General features: G+C 67.9%; 1 protein-coding gene across 1 annotated transcript; it reads left to right on the forward strand.

The window, feature by feature from the left end:
- Positions 1-410: 410 nt before the first annotated feature.
- On the forward strand, positions 411-19,125 carry LOC309594835 (laminin subunit beta-2-like; the record flags this gene model as incomplete). The annotated part of the gene is given in 39 exon segments (XM_082321239.1): positions 411-527; positions 2,716-2,814; positions 2,816-2,935; positions 2,939-3,021; positions 4,731-4,774; positions 5,338-5,348; positions 5,350-5,514; positions 5,620-5,743; positions 5,827-5,900; positions 6,001-6,189; positions 6,269-6,332; positions 6,412-6,617; positions 6,692-6,812; positions 7,236-7,424; positions 7,525-7,704; positions 8,566-8,678; positions 8,807-8,886; positions 9,151-9,307; positions 9,517-9,669; positions 9,770-9,928; positions 10,011-10,132; positions 10,492-10,612; positions 11,549-11,741; positions 12,134-12,277; positions 12,751-12,982; positions 13,529-13,692; positions 13,783-14,007; positions 14,391-14,605; positions 14,693-14,789; positions 15,384-15,768; positions 15,847-16,031; positions 16,106-16,335; positions 16,465-16,668; positions 17,230-17,374; positions 17,460-17,671; positions 17,762-17,899; positions 18,345-18,521; positions 18,615-18,771; positions 18,951-19,125. Coding segments are annotated over 39 exon segments (5,928 nt in total). The 3' UTR covers positions 19,085-19,125.
- Between the last annotated feature and the right edge of the window lie 129 nt (positions 19,126-19,254).

Raw genomic sequence — 19,254 nt, forward strand, 5'->3', positions numbered from 1 at the left:
CTCTCTCCTTGTTGTCTTAATTAGCCCTTTCCATTCCCGTTGCTACAGGCAGCCCCTGTGAGAGTCTGGTGATTCCCACAGCCACAGTCAGGCACACGGTGCTGTTGTAAAAGAGAAGGTGCTGAAAAGCTCCCCCATAAATACCTCCCCTCCTGCCCCTGCTCCGCCACGCCGCCCAGGCCTGGGACGGGACAAGACGAGTGTCGGCGTTGGTGGCGGGGAAGGCGCGGCGTGTGACGCTGTTCCCTCCTCCTGGTTCCCAGTGCGGCGCTCCTGAGCAGAGGCGTTTCCCGAGCAGAGGCACAGCAGCTGCTCTGAGGGCCGCGGGGGCTCTGGGTGGGCGCTGCCCTGCCCCTCGCCCTCGTCTCTGCCCACCGTTGCCTCTAAGAGAGCCGTCTCCACGCCGCAGCATGACCGACCTGCTCCGGCTGGGACCGGTGCCGCCGGCTCAGCCGCAGGCATCCCCCGGTGTTCGGGGGCCCTGGGTGACGGCCGGGGAGCAGCGACTGCAGCTCGCGGGAGGGCGAGTAACAAACTTTTGTACGGTGAATTTACAACAACGACCATCTTGTTCTTGAGTGAACTTTTTACTGTTTCATTTGTTTGTGTAGAATGTTTCTGAAGCTATATTAATATTTAATGTTTAATATGAGGCTGGGCTGCTCCACACTCAGTGTTGTATATTTTGGAATGGCATTGTTTAGTGAAAAGACAGCGTTAGTATTATTCCGGTCTCCAGAGGGAACGGGACAAAAACCAGACTGTCTTTTTTCTTAAATGAAGTGAACTTTTTGTTATGAAGTCCTAGCAGGTGTCCAGCCCTTCAGTAAAATGGTGCTCAGAACCGCCCAGCGTGTCCAGCTTTTCTTTGGGCCCCGCCAGACTGCTCCTCCCGGCCTCGCGTGAGCTCCCTGGAACGGCATCTCCCGGGTGCCCGGCCGCCGCGTGGGGCACGCTCCACTGGAGACCACCCCCACCACCGCCTCTTCCCCCCAAACCTCCGCAGTGGGGTTTGGGGTTACCTGGCTTGGGATGGGAAACGCTCAGATGAGCGCCACGGGTGCTGAACTGGTGTAAACTGGCATAAATCCGCATTCCAGGTTAGCTCCTAGAAATGCACCGGGCCGGCGCCGTGCTGGCAGGTGCTCTGCCAGCTCCTGCCTGCCCACCCGCCCTCCGACTTCTCGCTGGATCTGCCCGTCTGCAGCCAGGACCGTGAGGCCGGCTGATTCAACAGGGATGCCGTTGGTCACCCACGTGCGATCCGGATCCAGTTTGTGCCACGGGGCCGTCGGTGCGCTAACCGTGGCCGCGGGCAAACGCCGGCTCCGGTGCTGGAGCTCATTCCTCAGGAAGGGAAGTGGTTAAGCGGTTCTCCCGCTCCCTGAGGATGTTCAGGGAAGTGTTGGCCGCCCGCTGAGCGCACTGAAGTCGGTCCAAGCGGGGCTGGCCAGGCATGAGAGGCTGCCCCAGGAGCTCGGAGGCTCCGCTGAGGCTTTGAGGGGCCCCTCCTCTGCGTGCCCCAAAGCGGCGAGCGCTGCCGGTTCCCACTGCTGCCCCTCTGAGCTGTTCGGCCTGCCGGCGATGGCGAAAGCGCTCTAATCGCTTCTGAAAGGTGCTGCTGGAGCCGCGCAGCTTTGAAACGCTGGTGACGGAGGGCTGCGGCGCTGCTGCTGGCACATCTCCAGCCGGCCGAGCTGCCCCCGCTCCTGTCGTCTCCGCAGGCAGACACGTTTGGCTGCGGGGCGGCTGAGGGGATTGCAGCTCGGGGTGCGTGGGAAGTCGGAGCAGCCTTCGGGGGAGCCAGGAGGGGCCTGGAAGTGGGCTGGGACACCTCACTCGTCCCTCAGATCCCGCTGAGGATCCCTCCCTCCCACTTTTACCTTGCTTTTCAAGGCCAAAGATCCCGTTACAGTCGCCTTTATCAGGCCACTTTGGATCTCCTCAGAGCAGATAAGGTTTGCTTGGCAAGATCCCGGTGATACAGACAGGCTGGCCAGTGCTAATGGCTCTTTATCAGCTCATCTCCTGCCAGCTCTCCCGGCCAAGGAGGTGGTGGTGCCTGGCCACCACCCTGCGCTGCCGGAGCCTCGCCGGGCACAGCCTTGCCCTTCCTCCAGGTTTCCCAGCGCCTGCTGAGAGCGTGGCCACGGGGAGCTGGCAGGGCTCTGCCCGCAGCATCCCTCGCCCCAGCGATACGCGTGGGACCAGCCCGCGCTGTGTCGGGGTGTCCCTGGGGGCACAGGTTTTGGCACCCCTGTGGCCGGCAGCCCGGGGAGCTGCTGCTTTGTCTGCCCGTGACCTTGCTCGCTGGTGGGCGGCCAGAGCGCAGCCTTGGCGTGGAGAGCACGCGGCTCCTCTTCCTTCCTTCGGCCTCGGCTAATAAAAGGCACCGTCCCTGCGTGACAGCGAGGTCTCTGTCGAGCCCAATCCTGGTGCGCAACCTGTCCAAAGGATCCCAGGCAGCACCAACCGGCACGGGGTGAGTGGGGCCCTGGCTCAGAGCATGGCGGTGCTCACGGTGCCAGCACGGGAGGGGAGCAGAAGCCATCCGGCGTCGGTGCCGGGGGAGCGCGGCTGGCTGCCGTGCCGCCCCGGGGCTCCTGGTACCGCTGCTGGTGTCATGCCCTGAACAGGCACCGACGAGCCCGTGCGGTGCCGGGTGAGTCCCGTCCGGGCTGCCTGTCTCGGTGGCCCCACTTGCCGCACGACCAGGCACGGCAGCCCTGCGGGGATGCCGTGTGCCAGCTCCCAGCCAGCCTGGGCATGGGGCACTGCCGTGCCACGCGTGGGCCACTGCTGGCTTGTACCTGGCCTCTGCCTCACCTTGGCTAAGGCTCGGTGCGGGCAGGTCCCTCCCCTCGCCTGGCACGGCTGCCGGAGGAGGAGACAGGCGCCGGCCGCCCTCCTCCAGGAACAGCAGCGGAGCCCAGCCTGAGCCCAGCAGAGCCGAGCTGGCCAACTCCGTAGCCCACCCAGGCCACCGCCACCTGCCCGGCACGCCGGGCCCCACGGGCACAGGTAGGAGCCGGCATGTTGGCGGGGAGCCCTGGGCACGGCACAGCCCCAGGGCACGGCGCAGCCCTTGGCACACGGCATAGTCCTTGGCACACGGCATAGCCCTTGGCAGACGGCACAACCCCGGGGCACAGGCTGGGTGCCGGTAGCCGGCAGAAGGCGGCACACAAGGAAGGGGCCACGGGGTCCCTCGGTAGAGACAGGCTGGGTCCCCCCGCGCCCGCAGTGCACTTCCCGGTGTGAGCGTGTGCCGGACTTTGCCCAGGGAGCTGTGGTGGTGGGAAGGGCCGGGTCCCTCGAGAAGAACGTGCCCAGCCGGCGGCATCGTGGCTGTGCCCAGGCAAGCTCCCGGCAGGGCAGGCGCCTGGCATGGCTCCACCCTGTAGCCGAGCCATGCCGGTGCCCCTGCCATGGGGCATCCCCAGCTGGGGCAAAAAGCGGTGCCGCGGCCCCCGCGCAGCTGCGCCGGCGTAGGGTGCCCATCCCGCCATGCTGCCCCGCGCACATCGCTCCAAGCGGCGGCAGGCACGTTCCTGCCGTGCTGTGCCGGGAGCCCGGGGAACGCGGCGCCGTTGGCTCACTGGCCCACGAGGCGCCCTTTTGTTCACCAGTGGGGCCCGCCGTGCCGCCCGGGGGCCGGGGCGTGCCTGGGCTGCCGACGCCTGGCCGGCCTGGCCTCCACGGGCGGGCGGGCGGCGGGGGCCTCCAGGCAGAAGGAATCGGCAGTGACATTCCCGTAGCCTGGAGACCGCCGTCCCTTTCAGCGGGCAGCCCATTTGAATAAGAATCGTGCGCCAGGAAGGGGGGCTGCCGGCCGCCGCCATCCCATCGTCGCCCTCGCCCCGGCTCATTTCTGTGCGCCCAGCACGGGAGGCAGCGGGTCCCACGCCACCCTCGCCCCGGGCCTCGGCCCTGCCAGCCCACCGGACACCACAGGACGCCAGGTACCGGGGGCTCACGGGGCTCGGGGACCCCCTCACCGGCACGCGGCCCCGCGCCGCCTCGCCCGCTGCCTTGGCGTGGCTTCGAGCGGGGCCGGTGGCAGGGCAGAGTCGCAGCTCCCCCCGCCGCCCCATGCACCCCTGCCCCGGGCTGGCTTCCGCGCAGGGACGGGAAAGATGTGTTTGGGCAGCGCCGGGGCCAGGCTTTGATCCAGCGCTTGCGAGGCTGGGAGCGGGCGGTACCGGGAGAGAAGGAAGCACAAAAGGCAGTTCCAGCCTAAATTTAACAGCGGGACCCCGGCCAGCAGCAGGGATGACCTTGCCCAGCCAGCTCTGGTGCTCCTGGCTCCCCTCCCTGTCTGGCCCTGGCCCGGTGCTGGGACCCCCTGGGGACAGCGGTGACACTCGAAGGGATGGATCCACCCTGAGTGGGGCAGGATGGGGCATGGCACAGCTCGTGCGGGGCCTGGGGGTGCAGGGCACGGCCGTGTGCCCGGGTCTGTGTGCCGCAGCCCCCCGGGGCTGTGCGGGGCTGGGGCACAGCCATGGGGGTGGGCGCTGGGTGCCACCCCAGGGGACTTTGGGACGCAACTGCCCCACCCGACCCCGCTTCCCAGTCCCATCTCCTGGGTGCGCTGCCATGCCGGAGCTGGGTGGGAGCACCCCGGGGTGCACCACTGTGCTGGAGCTGGGAGAGGCCAGGCCCCGGCTGCCCTGCGCCCTGTGCCGTACCCCAAGTCCTGCTGCAGCGCTGTCTCCATGTCCCCCCAGGCAGAGCCTGCCCATGGACCTCCTGGTGCTCGTTCTCCTCCTGGGTAAGCACTGGCCTCGGGGTGCCGCGCGCGGCTGGGCACCCCGTGCACCCACTGTGCCAGGGGCTGCAGTGGCCCCGGGACCCCAGCCCGGGCGGAGGTTGCTGGGCGGCGGAGGTGGTGGCGATGGCAATGCTCCCTGGCCGGCAGCAGCCACGACCTGACTGCCACAAATCCCAGCGGGGAATCCGGGCTGCGCTGAGCCCTGGTGGGATTAGCGAGCGCCTGACCTGGCTCCTGGCACCGCTCGGTGCCCCGGGGGCTGCCCGGCCCCCCAGGAGTGCAGGCAGCCACCCCCTGCCCGGCCTCTCCGGCCCCGTGGTCACCAGCTCCCTGCCTGGCCCCGCTCCCTGCCCCCCGGTCACGAGGCCCCAGCGCTGCTGCCAGCACCTTTCCGGGTCACGGAGCTTCGTGCTGCATCAGTGGGTCGGGATGCGGGGACAGGACGGGATGGGACGGCTGGGGGTGGGGAGGGTGCTGGGGAGGTGCCCGGGGTGCATGGCAGGGAGCAAGGGGTGCCCAGGGGCCCTGGCACAGCCCCCAGCCCGTGCCCTCGCTCCCTGCAGTGGGGGGTACCGGCAGCGGGGGGCTGGCAGGAGCCCAACCTGAGCCACGGCTGCGCCCGTGGCAGCTGCTACCCGGCCACCGGGAACCTGCTGGTGGGGCGAGCCCCCCGCCTGAGTGCCACCTCCACCTGCGGGCTGGACGGGCCCCAGGAGTACTGCATCGTCAGCCACCTCCAGGTGAGCCCACCCGGCCCTGGCACGGCCCCGGTATGGCCCTGGCACGGCCGGGCACCGGTGCAGCCTCCAGCCACCCATCCCTGATGGTGCTGTTCCCCGGCACAGGACTCGGAGAAATGCTTCACCTGCGACTCGCGGGACCCGTCCCGGCCCGAGAGCCACCGCATCGAGAACGTCATCTACCTGAGCGGCCCCCACGGCCAGCGGACCTGGTGGCAGTCGGAGAACGGTGAGACATCAGAGCTGCGTGGCCACGGGTCCCGGGCGGGGGGGTCTTCCTGGCCTCGGCCATCACCTCTCTGTCCCCTCAAGGTGTGGAGCACGTCAGCATCCGCCTGGACCTGGAGGGCGAGTTCCACTTCACCCACCTCATCATGAAGTTCAAGGTGGGTCCTGGCACGTGAGTGCCTGGGATGGGGTGGGATGGGACGGGATGGACCTGCGGGGGCTGCGGGGCGGCCCCCATCCCAACTGGGTGTCCCGCAGACCTTCCGCCCCGCGGCCATGCTGGTGGAGCGCTCGGCCGACTTCGGGCGCAGCTGGAAGGTCTACCGCTACTTTGCCTACAACTGCTCCAAGCTCTTCCCCGGCGTTCCCAGCCAGCCCTCGGGGCTGGTGGATGAGGTGCTGTGTGACCAGCGCTACTCTGAGATCGAGCCCTCCAGCCACGGGGAGGTGCGTGGGGCCGGGGCGGCGCAGAGCGGGGCTGGGGGGTCTGGTGGGTCTGGGATCACCCACCCCTTCCTCCTCCCAGGTCATCTTCAAGGTGCTGGACCCCTCCATCCCTGTAGCGGATCCCTACAGCCCGGACATCCAGGGTGCGTGGCCAGGGGTGCCGGGGCCGTGGGGCTGGTGGGCGGCAGGGCGGGTGCTGACGGTGCCACCCACCGCCCCCAGACCTGCTGCGCGTCACCAACCTGCGGGTGAACCTCACCAAGCTGCACACGCTGGGGGACAACCTGCTGGACACGCGGCGGGAGGTGCTGCACAAGTACTACTACGCCGTGGATGAGCTGGTGCTGCGCGGGAGCTGCTTCTGCCACGGCCACGCCGCCCACTGCGCCCCGGCACCCGGCGCCCCGCCGTCCTCCGTCCCTGGCATGGTGAGGCGCACTCAACCACCGGCACGGCACGGTGCACCCGGTGGCCATGCTGAGCTGGGTGCTCCCCCCCGCAGATCCACGGGCGCTGCGTCTGCGAGCACCACACGCAGGGGCTGAACTGCGAGCGCTGCCAGGACTTCTACCACGACCTGCCCTGGCGCCCGGCCGAGGGCTCCAGCACCAACGCCTGCCGCCGTCAGTGCCCCGCGCCGGTGCCGGCACCATGCTGTGCCCGGGGGGCTTGGGGTCCCATGTGCCGGGTTGGGGGAATGGGGGTCCTGCGTGTTGTGCTTGGGGATTTTGGGGTCCTGCATGTTGTGTGCGGAGGGTTCGGCATCCCGAGGGTCATGGCTCGGGGCAGGGGGTTGAGGGTCCTGTGTGCCAGGCTTTGGGGTTGGGGGTGCTGCACGTGGGGCTGGGGTTTAGGGGGGTCGGGGTGCTGAGGGCTGTGATTTGGGGGGGCTGGGGTGCATCCTGCTGGGAGGGGGTGCTGGGGGCTCTGCAGGCTGGGGCTTGAGGGATTGAGATTGAGGAGCTGCATCCCCGGGTTTGGGGTGGGGGTGTTGCCAGGCGGGGGGTTGGGGTGCCGCATGCCGTGCCACGGTGCCGTCCCCGCAGGCTGCGACTGCAACGAGCACTCGCAGCAGTGCCACTTCGACATGGCCGTCTTCCTGGCCACGGGGAACACCAGCGGGGCCGTGTGCGACAGCTGCCAGCACAACACCATGGGCCGCCACTGCCACCTCTGCAAGCCCTTCTACTACCGGCACCCCCGCTCCGACATCCGCGCCCCCACCGCCTGCGCCCGTGAGTGCCACGGGACCCCAGCCCCATGGCTTGCCCCGGCCCCACGGTTCCCGGTGCTGGCAGCCGCAGCTCCCTGTGGTCTCTCTCTCTCTCTCGGCAGCGTGTGACTGCGACCCGGCAGGCTCGCTGGACGGAGGCGCCTGCGATGGGCACACGGACGTGGCGCTGGGAATGATCGCGGGGCAGTGCCGCTGCAAGGAGAACGTGGCCGGTCCCCGCTGTGACCGCTGCCGGCACGGTGCCTACGGCCTCAGCCATGGCGACCCGCAGGGCTGCCAGCGTGAGCTGGGACCCAGGGATGGGCACGGGAGGATGTGGGGTGGAGGGGTGGGCATGGAGGGATGATGGAGGGGTGGAGATAGAGGAATATGGGATGGAAGGACAAGGATGGAGGGATGAGGATGGAGGGATAGAGATGGAGGGATGTGGGATGGAAGGATGGGGATGGAGGGATGGGGATGGAGGGATGTGGGATGGAAGGATGGGGATGGAGGGATGGGGATGGAGGGATGGAGATGGAGGGATGTGGAATGGAGGGATGTGGGATGGAAGGATGGGGATGGAGGGATGGGGATGGAGGGATGGAGATGGAGGGATGTGGGATGGAGGGATGGGGATGGAGGGATGTGGGATGGAAGGATGGGGATGGAGGGATGGGGATGGAGGGATGGAGATGGAGGGATGTGGGATGGAGGGATGGAGATGGAGGGATGTGGGTTGGAGGGATGGAGATGGAGGGATGTGGGTTGGAGGGATGGGGATGGAGGGATGTGGGATGGAGGGATGGAGATGGAGGGTTGAGGACGGAGGGATGGTGATTGTGGGATGGAGGGATAGAGATGGAGGGTTGAGGACGGAGGGATGGCAATGGAAGGATGTGGAATGGAGGGATGTGGGATGGAGGGATGGAGATGGAGGGTTGAGGACAGAGGGATGGTGATGGAGCGATGGTGATGGAGGGATGAGGATGGAGGGATGAGGATGGAGGGATGTGGATGGAGGAATGGGGACAGAGGAATGGGGACAGAAGGGTGAGGGATGAAAGGACACGGCATGGGGAGGGAGGGCCATGAAGCCCGTGGGCTGCAGTGCCACATGGCAGCCCCTCACGTGTGGGGGTGCGCGCTCGCGTGGGGGGCAGCGTGCAGGTGTGACCCACGGGGCACGGTGGCGGGCAGCTCCCCCTGCGACCCCATCAGTGGGGACTGCTACTGCAAACGCTTCGTGGCTGGGCGCTCCTGCAGCCAGTGCGTGGTGAGTGCCCCTGCCTGCCCCACAGCCTGCCCCACACCATGTCCCGACTCTCCCCCGCCCCACGGCACACCGCCGGGCCCCACACCTGCCCCACACACCCACCCCACACACCCCACCTCTCGCTGCAGCCCGAGTTCTGGGGCCTGAGCTACGATATTGGGGGCTGCCGGCCCTGCACCTGTGACTTCGGGGGAGCCTACAGCAACCGGTGGGGCCCAGCACAGCGCCCGGCGGGGCACGGGGACGGTGGGGCAGGACGGTGGACAGGGCTGGGGGGCAAGCATGGAGGGAGGGAGGGACAGGGACATCGGTGGAGGGATGGGGACAGGGCTGGAGAGACAGAGGGGGTTGGGACGGAGGGAGGGATCTCCATCCCCTGAGATGGAGGGATGGGGACAGGGATGGAGGAAAGGATGGGTGAGGACAGAGCCAGACAGAAGGACAGACAAAGAGACCAGACAGTCACCCCCAGGTGCTCCATGGAGGATGGGGCTTGTCCCTGCCGTCCCCACCTCATGGGGCGGCAGTGTGACCAGGTACAGCCTGGCTTCTTCTGCGCCCTCCTCGACTACTACACCTACGAGGCCGAGCGGGCCACCGGCCATGGCCACGGCCACCCCCAGCTCCCGGTGAGTCTCCTGGGGGGGTCCCTGCACTCCCAGCCCGGGCTTGTGCATGGCTCTCACTGTGCACCGTGCTCCATGCATGGCTGTCACCGTGCTCCATGCATGGCTGTCACCCTGTCCTGCATGTGGCTGTCACCGTGCCCCGTGCACGGCTGTCCCCGAGCGCGGCTGTCCCCATGCATGGCGCCCGTCCCCTGACCCCGTCCCCGCAGGGCGCCGTCCGGGCAGAGGTGCCCCAGGACTGCCTGGAGTACGACACCGGGGAGCCGGCGGGGCGGAAGGGGCGCCCGCGGCACCAGCGCAGCCCCCCCCGCGCCCCCCATCTCCGCGCCCCCTCGCGCCGTGGCCGCCAGCAGCCCCCCAAGGTGAGCCCCGGGGCGGCTGGGACGGGGCGCTGCGGGGCAGGGGGGACCGGGGGGCAGAGCCGCGGGGGCCAGGCCCAAGCCGTGCCGGTGCCCTGCCCAGCCGGACGTGGAGGAGGTGGTGCGGGACGGCACCGGGCGCATGGTGACGTGGACGGGCTCGGGGTTCGCCCGGGTGCGGGACGGGGCTGGCCTGACTTTCCGCGTGGACGACGTGCCCTACCCCATGGACTACGAGCTGCTGCTGCGCTATGAGCCTGAGGTGAGCACGGCCACGGCCACGGCCACAGCCACGGTGTGTACGGCACGGCACGGCCCTGACGCCGGCTCACCTGTCGCCGCAGTCGGCCGAGGACTGGGAGGCTGTGGTCAGCGTCAGCTCCCGGGTGCTGCCCACCAGCCCTCGCTGCGGGAACCTGCTGCCCTCCGAGCAGATGTACCGCGAGAGCCTGCCCCACAGCCAGAGGTGGGACGGGACGGGATGGGATGGGATGGGATGGGATGGGATGGGGATGGGATGAGGATGAGGATGGGGATGGGATGGAATGAGGATGGGGATGGGATGGGGATGAGGATAGGGGTGGGATGGGATGGGATGAAAATGAGGATGGGGACAGGGATCAGGACAGGGCAGGGACAAGGACAGCCCTGCCACACTCCCAGAACTGAGGGATGGGGATGGGACAGAAACAGGGACAATCCTGCCACCCAGGTGAGAGATGGGGATGGGGACAGGGACAAGGAAGGTGGCCGGGTGCTGCTGCTGTCCCCTGGCCGTATCCGTGGCCCTGGGGTGCCCATGCCCTGATGCCTGCCTCTGCACAGGTACGTGCTGCTGTCCCGGCCCTTCTGCTTCGAGCCCAGCACCCCCTACGAGGTGACCATGCGGCTTCAACGGGCCGGCGTCACCCAGCGCCACCCCGGCGCCTTCATCCTCATCGACTCGGTGAGGGGGGTCCCGCTGCACCCCACGCCTGGGGCTCGGCAGGGGTGGGGTGATGGGCAGGGACGGGGGACCATGGGCTGGGGTGGGCAGCGACGTCCGTCTGGGGCTGCAGGTGGGGTGAGGTGGGGATGGAGATGGAGACGGAGATGGGAATGGGAATGGGATGGGGATGGAGACGGGAATGGGAATGGGAATGGGATGGGGATGAAGATGGGAATGGGAATGGGAGTGGGACGGGGATGGGAATGGGAATGGGGATAGGGATGGCATGGGGATGGAGATGGGGATGGGGATGAGGACGGGAATGGCATGGGGATGGAGATTGAGATGGGTATGGGGATGGGATGGGGATGGGGATGGGGATGGGGATGGGAATGGCATGGGAATGGAGATGGGGATGGAGAAAGGGAATGGGGATGGAGATGGGGATATTGATGGGGATGGGGATGGGAAAGGGGGTTGGGATGGAGATAGGAATGGGGATGGGAATGGCATGGGGATGGAGATGGGGATGGGGATGGGAATGGGAATGGCATGGGAATGGGGATGGGGATGGGAATGGCATGGGGATGGAGATTGAGATGGGTATGGGGATGGCATGGGGATGGAGATGGGGAAAGGGAATGGGGATGGAGATGGTGATATTGATGGGGATGGGGATGGGAAAGGGGGTTGGGATGGAGATAGGAATGGGGATGAAGATGGAAATATCAATGAGGCTGGGAATGTTGATGGAGTTGGGGCTGGTCTTGGGGATGTCAATGGGGATGGCAATAAGGACACCTGTGGGGATGGCAATTTGGATGGGAATATCAGTGGAGCTGGGGCCCTGGGGTAGATGGATCTGGCCCAGGAGCAGGGGCCAGGTCCCATGGCGGGGGGTGGCTGTGCGCCCCCCAGCCCCATCTCCTCTCTCCCTCCCGCTGCCCCGTGCAGCTGGTGCTCCTGCCACGGGTGTCGGAGCTGCCGGGCTTCCACGGGGCAGAGGCAGCGGCAGCGACACGTCGGGAGGAGTTGGAGCGGTACCGGTGCCTGGAGGCATTTCACATGGCCCCTCCGCACCCCCTGGCCCAGGCCTGCGCCCGCCTGGTCTGCAGCATCTCAGCCCTGCTGCACGGCGGGGCGCTGCGTGAGTGGGGGGCACCCTGCCGGGGTCGGGGGACGCGCTCGGGGCAGCGGGCGAGGGGGAAGCCGTGCCCGGTGCGGTGGGTCGGGATGGGGCTGTGCCCACGGCAGGGCGGCTTGGGTACCTGTGCCAGTGGGTCAGGATGAGACCGTGCTTGTGGCAGTGGCAGGATGAGGCCATGCCTGTTGGAAGGCTGGGCAGGGGCGCCCAGTCGGGCAGGGGTACCCAGTGCCATGCCCATGGCAGGGGTGGGGAGGGGTACCCAGGGCAGCGGTTCAGGATGAGGCCATGCCCACGGCAGGGGTGGGCAGGGGAGCTGTGGCAGGGTGCGGGCAGGGTGTGGGCAGGGTGCGGGCAGGGCAGTCCCAGCCCCACGCTGGCCCCACTGCCCGCAGCCTGCCAGTGCGACCCGCAGGGCTCCCGCAGCAGCGAGTGCCAGGCGCAGGGAGGGCAGTGCGACTGCAAGCCCCACGTCCTCGGCCGGCGCTGCGACCACTGCGCCCCCGGCAGCTACGGCTTCGGGCCCCTGGGCTGCAGCTGTGAGTAGCGGGATCTGCGCCTGCCGGGCATCCCTGTCCCTCCCGTCTGTCTGTCTGTCCAGCCATCAGAACCCCGTTTGCTACCTGTCTGCCTGTTCACTTGTCTGTCTGTCTGTCCATCTGTCTGTGCATGCATCCATCTGCTGTCCTGTAGCCTGTGTGTTGGGTCCCAGTTCCCCCTCTGTCCTTCTGTCTTTCCATCCATCCATCCATCCATCCATCCATCCATCCATCCATCCAAGCGCCATGCTCCTGCCTGGGGTGGGCACTACCCTCCCTTGCACTCACTCATCTGTCCGTCCGCCCGTCCATCCGCCCTCATGCATCCACATGAGCCCTCCTGTGCTGTAGCCCCTGGGTTGGGCATGCCCTGGGTGCTGGTCCCCCATCTGTCTGTCTGTCTGCCCATCCCTGTGTCTCTGCACCCATGTCTCTGCACCCATGTCCCTGACCCAAGCCATGCTGTCCCACAGCCTGCGCCTGTTCCCCGGAGGGCTCGGTGTCACAGCTATGTGACGTGGTGAGCGGGCAGTGCCGGTGCCAGCCTGGTGCCATCGGCCGGCAGTGTGACCAGTGCCAGCCCGGCCACTGGGGCTTCCCCACCTGCCGGCCCTGCCAGTGCAACGGGCACGCCGAGGAGTGCGACCCTCGGACGGGCAGCTGCCTGCGCTGCCGCGACCACACCGCCGGCCGGCACTGCGAGAGGTGAGCCTAATCGGAGGGAAGGGGATGGGACAGTATGGCATGGCATGGCATGGCATGGCATGGCATGGCATGGCATGGCGTGGGATGGCATGGCATGGCATGGCATGGTGTGGGATGGGATGGCATGGTGTGGGATGGGATGGGATATGATGCGATGTGATGGGATAAGATATGGTGGGATATGATGATGGGATGGATGAGATGAGATGCGATGGGATGGATACGGTGGGATGGGATAGGATGGGATGGGATATAATGGGATGGGATGGGATGGGATGGGATGGGATGGGGTGAGGTTGGATGGAATGGGATATGATGGGATGGATGAGATGAGAAGCCATATGATGGCATGGCATGGGACAGATGAGATGGGATGAATGAGACGAGATGGTGGGATGGGATGGGATGGGATGGGATGGGATGGGATGGGATGGATGAGATGAGATGCGATATGATGGCATGGCATGGCATGGATGAGATGGGATGGTGGGGTGGGATATGATGGGATGGAGTGGACCCTGGAGCATTCCCCTTTTGTCCTCACAGGTGCCAGGATGGTTACTACGGGGACCCGGTGCTGGGCTCAGGGCAGCAGTGCCGGCCCTGCCCCTGCCCCGGCTACCCTGGCACGCGGCACTACCATGGGAGCGCCTGCCACACCGATGAGAAGACCCACCACATCGTCTGCCTCTGCGCACCCGGATACGCCGGTGAGGGGCAGGGCAGGCGCCGTGCAGCGGGGACCCCCCGGCACTGGGGCTGTGGGACCCCTGGCACCCATGGCCCCTCTCTCCCCGCAGGGCCCCGCTGCGACCGCTGCTCCCCCGGCTACTTCGGGGCACCGGAGATGGAGGGAGGTGCATGCCGGCCCTGCCAGTGCAACAACAACATCGACGCCAGCGACCCGGGGGCCTGCGACCCCCGCACAGGGCACTGCCTGCGCTGCCTGTACCACACCACCGGACCCCGCTGCGCCCACTGCCAGCCCGGCTACTATGGCAATGCCCTGCAGCGCAGCTGCCGGCGTGAGCGGGGCCGGGGGGCTGCGCCGGGGCAGGGGGTCGCGCTGTGCCGGGGTTGGGGCCGTGTGAGGGTTTGGGGATGTGGAGGGTGTTTTGGGGTGATGCAAGGGGTTGGGGTGGGGGTGAGAATTGGGGCTGCATTGGGGGTGGGGAGGTGGGTTGGTCAGGTTTTGGGGGTGTCGGGGGGTTTGGGGCTGTGCCCGGGGTCAGGGCTGGGCAGGGGACAGGGATCAGGGTCGGGGGGGGTTGGGATTGGGGGGGGCTGGGGCTGTGCATAGGTTTGGGGCCAGGCAGGGGATTTGGGGTGCTGGGGCCAGGTGCCAGGAGGGCATCACCTGGGCAGGGGGCATGGGCCGAGTCCCATGCGGTTGCCCACCCCCCCACAGGCTGCGTCTGTGACCCACGGGGAACCCTGGCCTCCCATTGCACCACCGGCACCTGCACCTGCGACCGCGGCACGGGCGCCTGCGCCTGCCGGCCCAACGTGGTGGGCAAGAGCTGTGACCGCTGTTCACCCCACTTTTGGAGCCTGGGGGGGTCAGGGGGCTGCGAGCCCTGCGGCTGCCACCCCACGCATGCCCTGCACCCTGCCTGTGATGCGGTGAGACCCCCGGCACCCCGGCATGGCTCTGCTGCCCCTCCTGGTGCTGGGCGAGCTGCCCGGCTGAGCACGCCACTCTCGCTGCAGGTGACGGGACAGTGCCAGTGCCGGCCCGGTTTCGGGGGCCGCATCTGCTCCCAGTGCCAGGAGCATTACTGGGGAGACCCCGAGCGGGAGTGCCGAGGTGGGGACACATCCCAGGGACCGGGGGTGCAGGGGCTCTGGGGACATGGGGTGTCCAGGGACATGGGCGCCCTGGGGAATGGCAGGTCTTGGGGAAACAGGGGGTCATGGAGGGACCCTGGGTGCATGTTGTGACTCTAGGGATGTGGGGGGCCCTGGGGACATGGAGGCCCCTGGGGACACGGTGGGACTCTCAACAGGGGGGCCTTGCGGAGACACTGGGGCACAGGGGACTCAGGAGATCCTGGGGACATGGTGGGATCATGGGGACATGAGACCTCTTGGGCATGGTGACCCTGGACCCATAGTGGGATGCTGGGGACATCATGGCACCCTGGGGACATCAGGGACACTGGAGACACAGTGGGATGCTGGGGACATGGAAGACCCTGGGGACATGGTGGATCTCTGGGGACATGGGGGACTCAGAGGACTCTGAGTACATGGTGGGATCATGGAGATATAGGAGACCCTGGGTACATGGTAGGACCCTGGAGATGTAGGGGGACACAGTGGGACGCTGGAGACACGGTGGCACTCTGGGGACACGGGGGTCCCTGGGGAGACCAGAACACGGGGCCACCTGTCTCCGCAGCCTGTGAGTGCGAGCCGCTGGGCGCTGAGAGCCCACAGTGTGAGCAGGCCAGCGGGCAGTGCCGGTGCCGGCCGGGCTTCGGGGGGCTGCGCTGTGACCGCTGCCAGCGGGGCTACCAGGAGGCCTTCCCCCGCTGCTCGCCCTGCCACCCCTGCTTCGGGCGCTGGGACCCAGCCCTGGGCAGCCTGCGGGACGGGCTGCGGCGCCTGGGGGAGCAGGCGCGGGCGCTGCGGGAGGGGGGGTCCGTGCCCCCTCTCAGCCCCCGCCGCCTGCGGGCGCTGGAGGAGGCGCTGGGGCGAGTGGAGCAGCTGCTGGGCGAAGGGGGCAGCCCCGGTGGCCCCCTCCTCGATGGGCTGCTCGAGCGGCTGGATGGCACCAGGCAAGTGTGTGCAGTGGGCTAGGGAGGGAGGACCCCCCCTTTTGTCACCCAAAAAGACTTGAGACCTCTCTCCCCCCTCCAAAGGATGGAGCTGGACGACTTCTGGAAGCAGCTCCAAGAGCTGGAGCAACATCTGGATCAGCTGGCACAGGCAGATGTGCGGCACCGTGACCGGCTAGCCGGGCTGAGTCATGAGCTAGGGGGTCTCAACCGAACTGCCTCCCACCTCCAAATCCTCCTCGGCACTGTGGCGGCGGCCGGATTCGGCGGTAAGAGCATCCGGCGAGGACTGGGGGGTTCAGTGGCAACCATCGCAGCCAAACCCTGACGCCGGCACCTGCAGAGTCTTACCGCAGCATCCTGGCATCGGCGGAGGACTCACGGCAGGCGGCAGCGGTGGCCAACAGCACAGCCGGCGAGCTGAATGAGGCAAAGGCGACGCGGTGGGCAGCCGAACGGGTGCTGCGGCAGCGAGGCGATGCTTTCCGCCGCGGCACAGCTGCGGCACGGAAATCGTTACGGGAGGCGCAGAAACGAGTGATGGGACTCAGCGTTGCCAGAATCAATGAGAAGGTGAGTGGGACTGGTGGGGAGCAAATAGGTGCATGGGGGGAGATCCCCGTGCCGGGACAGCACACGGGCTTTGCCCATCTCCCCCTATGCAGTGTTGAGCTGCCATCTCCACCATTGGCATCACCGCAGATTTGTGGGGTGCCTGGGGACCGGAGCTGCGAGCAAGCACCTTGTGGAGGAGCCTTGTGTCGGGACGGCATGGGGACACGGCGTTGCGGTGGCACGGGATGCACGGGGGCACTGCCCGTCTCGGCTCGGGCCGTGAGCAGCGCCCGTAACACCTCGCAGCAGCTGGAGGTGGTGTTGGGGCAGCTGGGTGTGGTGGCGCAGAAGGTAGGACTGGTGGCTCCATGGCACTTTTTGGTGTCACCTTGTGCCCTTTCCATGCTGCTTTGATGTCCCCTTGCATGCTGTGCTCGTGCCCTTTCCAGTCCACTTAAATGTCCCCTTGCATGTCCCACTTGTGCCCTTTCCAAACCACTTTGCTGTCCCCTTGTATGTCCCTCTTTGTGCCCTTTCCATGCCCCTTGGCACGTCCCCTTGCACACCCCGCTTGTGCCCTTTCCATGCCCCCAAGCGTGTCCCCCCATATGCCCCTCTTATGCCCCTTTGCAGATGTTCCTTGTGCCACTTGTGTGCCCCCTTGGGCCACTGCTGCACCCCCTTGCACACCCCCTTTATGTCCCCTTGCACACCCCTTCCATGCCCCCTCGTACCCTGTCGCACCCCCTTGGGTCCCCTTCCGTGCCCCCCGTGCCCCTTTGCACACCCCGTTACACCCCCTCGCATGCCCCCATCTTGTCCCCGTGCATGTCCCCTCGTACCCACTGCCCGCCCCCCGCGTCCCCTCCCCGGGGCCGCCCCGTGCCCCCTGCTCAGCCCTGTGCCCCCCAGACGCAGGAGGTGCAGGAGCTGGCACGGGGGGCGCGGAGCCGGGCGGAGGAGGCGCTGGGGCACTCGCAGGCCGCCCGCAGCCGCGCCGAGAAGGCGACGGCCCAGCTGCGGGACTTCATCCGCCGCATCAAGGCCTTCCTGGCAGGTAGCGCCGGCACGGGGTGGGCACACGGGCACGGTGGGGGTCAGCGCGCCCACCCCGAGCCCACCCCGCTCCCGTGTCCCCGCAGAGGAGGGAGCCGACCCGGGCAGCATCGAGCTGGTGGCCCGGCAGGTGCTGAACATCTCCCTGCCCAGCAGCCCTGACCGGATCCAGGAGCTGCTGCGGGAGATGCGGGAGAGCATCGGCCAGCTGGAGGGGGTGGACGCGGTGCTGAACAGCACAGCAGAGGGGCTGGCCGCGGCACGGGGGCTGCTGGTGCAGGGACAGGACGCCAGGCAAGTGGCGGGGGACGTGCCGGGGTGGGCAGGGGGTGGGGGTCTGTCCCTCAACGCTGGCAGGGGCTGGAGCTGCCCATGTGGCCGCAGGGAGCGAGCGGAGGGCGTGAGGGACAAGCTGGCGGGGACGCAGCAGGCGCTGGATGCGGCACGGGTGCAGGCAACGGCGGCGGGGAACGCCTTGCGGAGTGCCAAGGATGCCATCCGGGCGGCCGAAAGCAGAGCCAAGGAGGTGAGGGGCACCGGGGCCGTGGGCATGCCGGGGCTGTGGGAGCGGGGCAAATGCCGCTGGCACGACCGGCGAGCAGGGCGGTGCTTTGGGCGTGCTGGGGGCAATGGGGTCAGTGCTGCGGGGGCACTGGGAATAAGGGGATCGCTGCCATGGGTGCAGTGGGAGCAATGGGGTTGGTGCCGTGGGGGCACTGGGAGTAACGGGATCAGTGCCATGAGGGCACTGGGAGTAATGGCATTGGTGCCGTGGGAACACTGGGAATATGGGGCCAGTGCCGTGGAGAGCAAGGCCGATGCCATGGGCACACCAAGGGTAGCGAGGCCGGTGCCAGGGGAAGGTGGATGGTGTGGGGCGGGTGCCGTGGGTTTGCCAAGGCGGTGGGACTGGTGCCGTGGGCGCGGTGGGTCGCCGTGCATGCCGGCAACCAGCGCCCATGCCTGTCCAGGCGGAGCGCAGGCTGCAGGCGCTGGAGGGGAAGGAGTCGCGGGCGCAGCGGCGGCTGCGGGAGCTGGCGCAGCGTGTCACCGCCCTGCAGGAGCAGGGCCAGGAGGCTCGCCGCGTGGCCCAACAAGCCAAGGACGGGGCGCAACGTGCCACCGCCACCTCAGGGACACTCAGCCAGGTGAGCCCTGGCCCTGCCCGGCCGCGGCATGGCACCGAGGGGGTATGGGGTGCCGGGATGGGGCTCAGCCTCGCCGTGCCCTTGTGCCGCCAGGACCTGGCGCAGGTGACGCAGCGCTACGTGGTGCTGAAGGGCCGGGTGAGCGGGCTGGCCGGGGCGTCCGGCGGGGCCCTGCAGCGCGTGACGCAGCTGACGGCGGAGGCCCAGGACCTCCTGGACAAGGCCAGCAGCAGCAAGAGGAAACTGGAAGGTGAGGGGGGAGCGTGTGGTGGGGGGCATTCCCCGCCACCCCAACCCCGCTTGGTGCCCACCTCCCCGTGCACGGCTCCCCTGGTCCCCCTGGGCGCGTCCCGCTGGCGTCCCAAGGGTGACGGAGGCTGGGGGGACGCGGTGGGGGGCTGCACCCCAAACCGCGCCCCCGTCCCGCAGAACTGGAGCAGCACTTCGGGGCCAACGAGCGGGCGATGGCGGCGAAGGCGACGCGACTGCAGGCGTTGGAGCAGCGGGTCTGGGGGCTGCTGGAGGAGATCCGGGAGAGGGCCAACGCTTACGCCACCTGCTAGGGACCGGGGGATCCATCCTGCCCCGCAGCCCCGGGGGTCCCGTCCCCTCCGCGGGCACCTGTAGCGCGGCCGCGCCTGCAAATAAAGCACTGAACATCGGCTGCCTGTGTCCGGTGCCTGCCTGCCTGCTGCCTGCCTGCTGCCTGCCTGCCTGCTGCCTGCCTGCTGCC

The sequence above is a fragment of the Platalea leucorodia genome (genome assembly GCF_965183815.1).
Source record: "Platalea leucorodia genome assembly, chromosome: 9".
Classification (NCBI taxonomy): Eukaryota; Metazoa; Chordata; class Aves; order Pelecaniformes; family Threskiornithidae; genus Platalea; species Platalea leucorodia.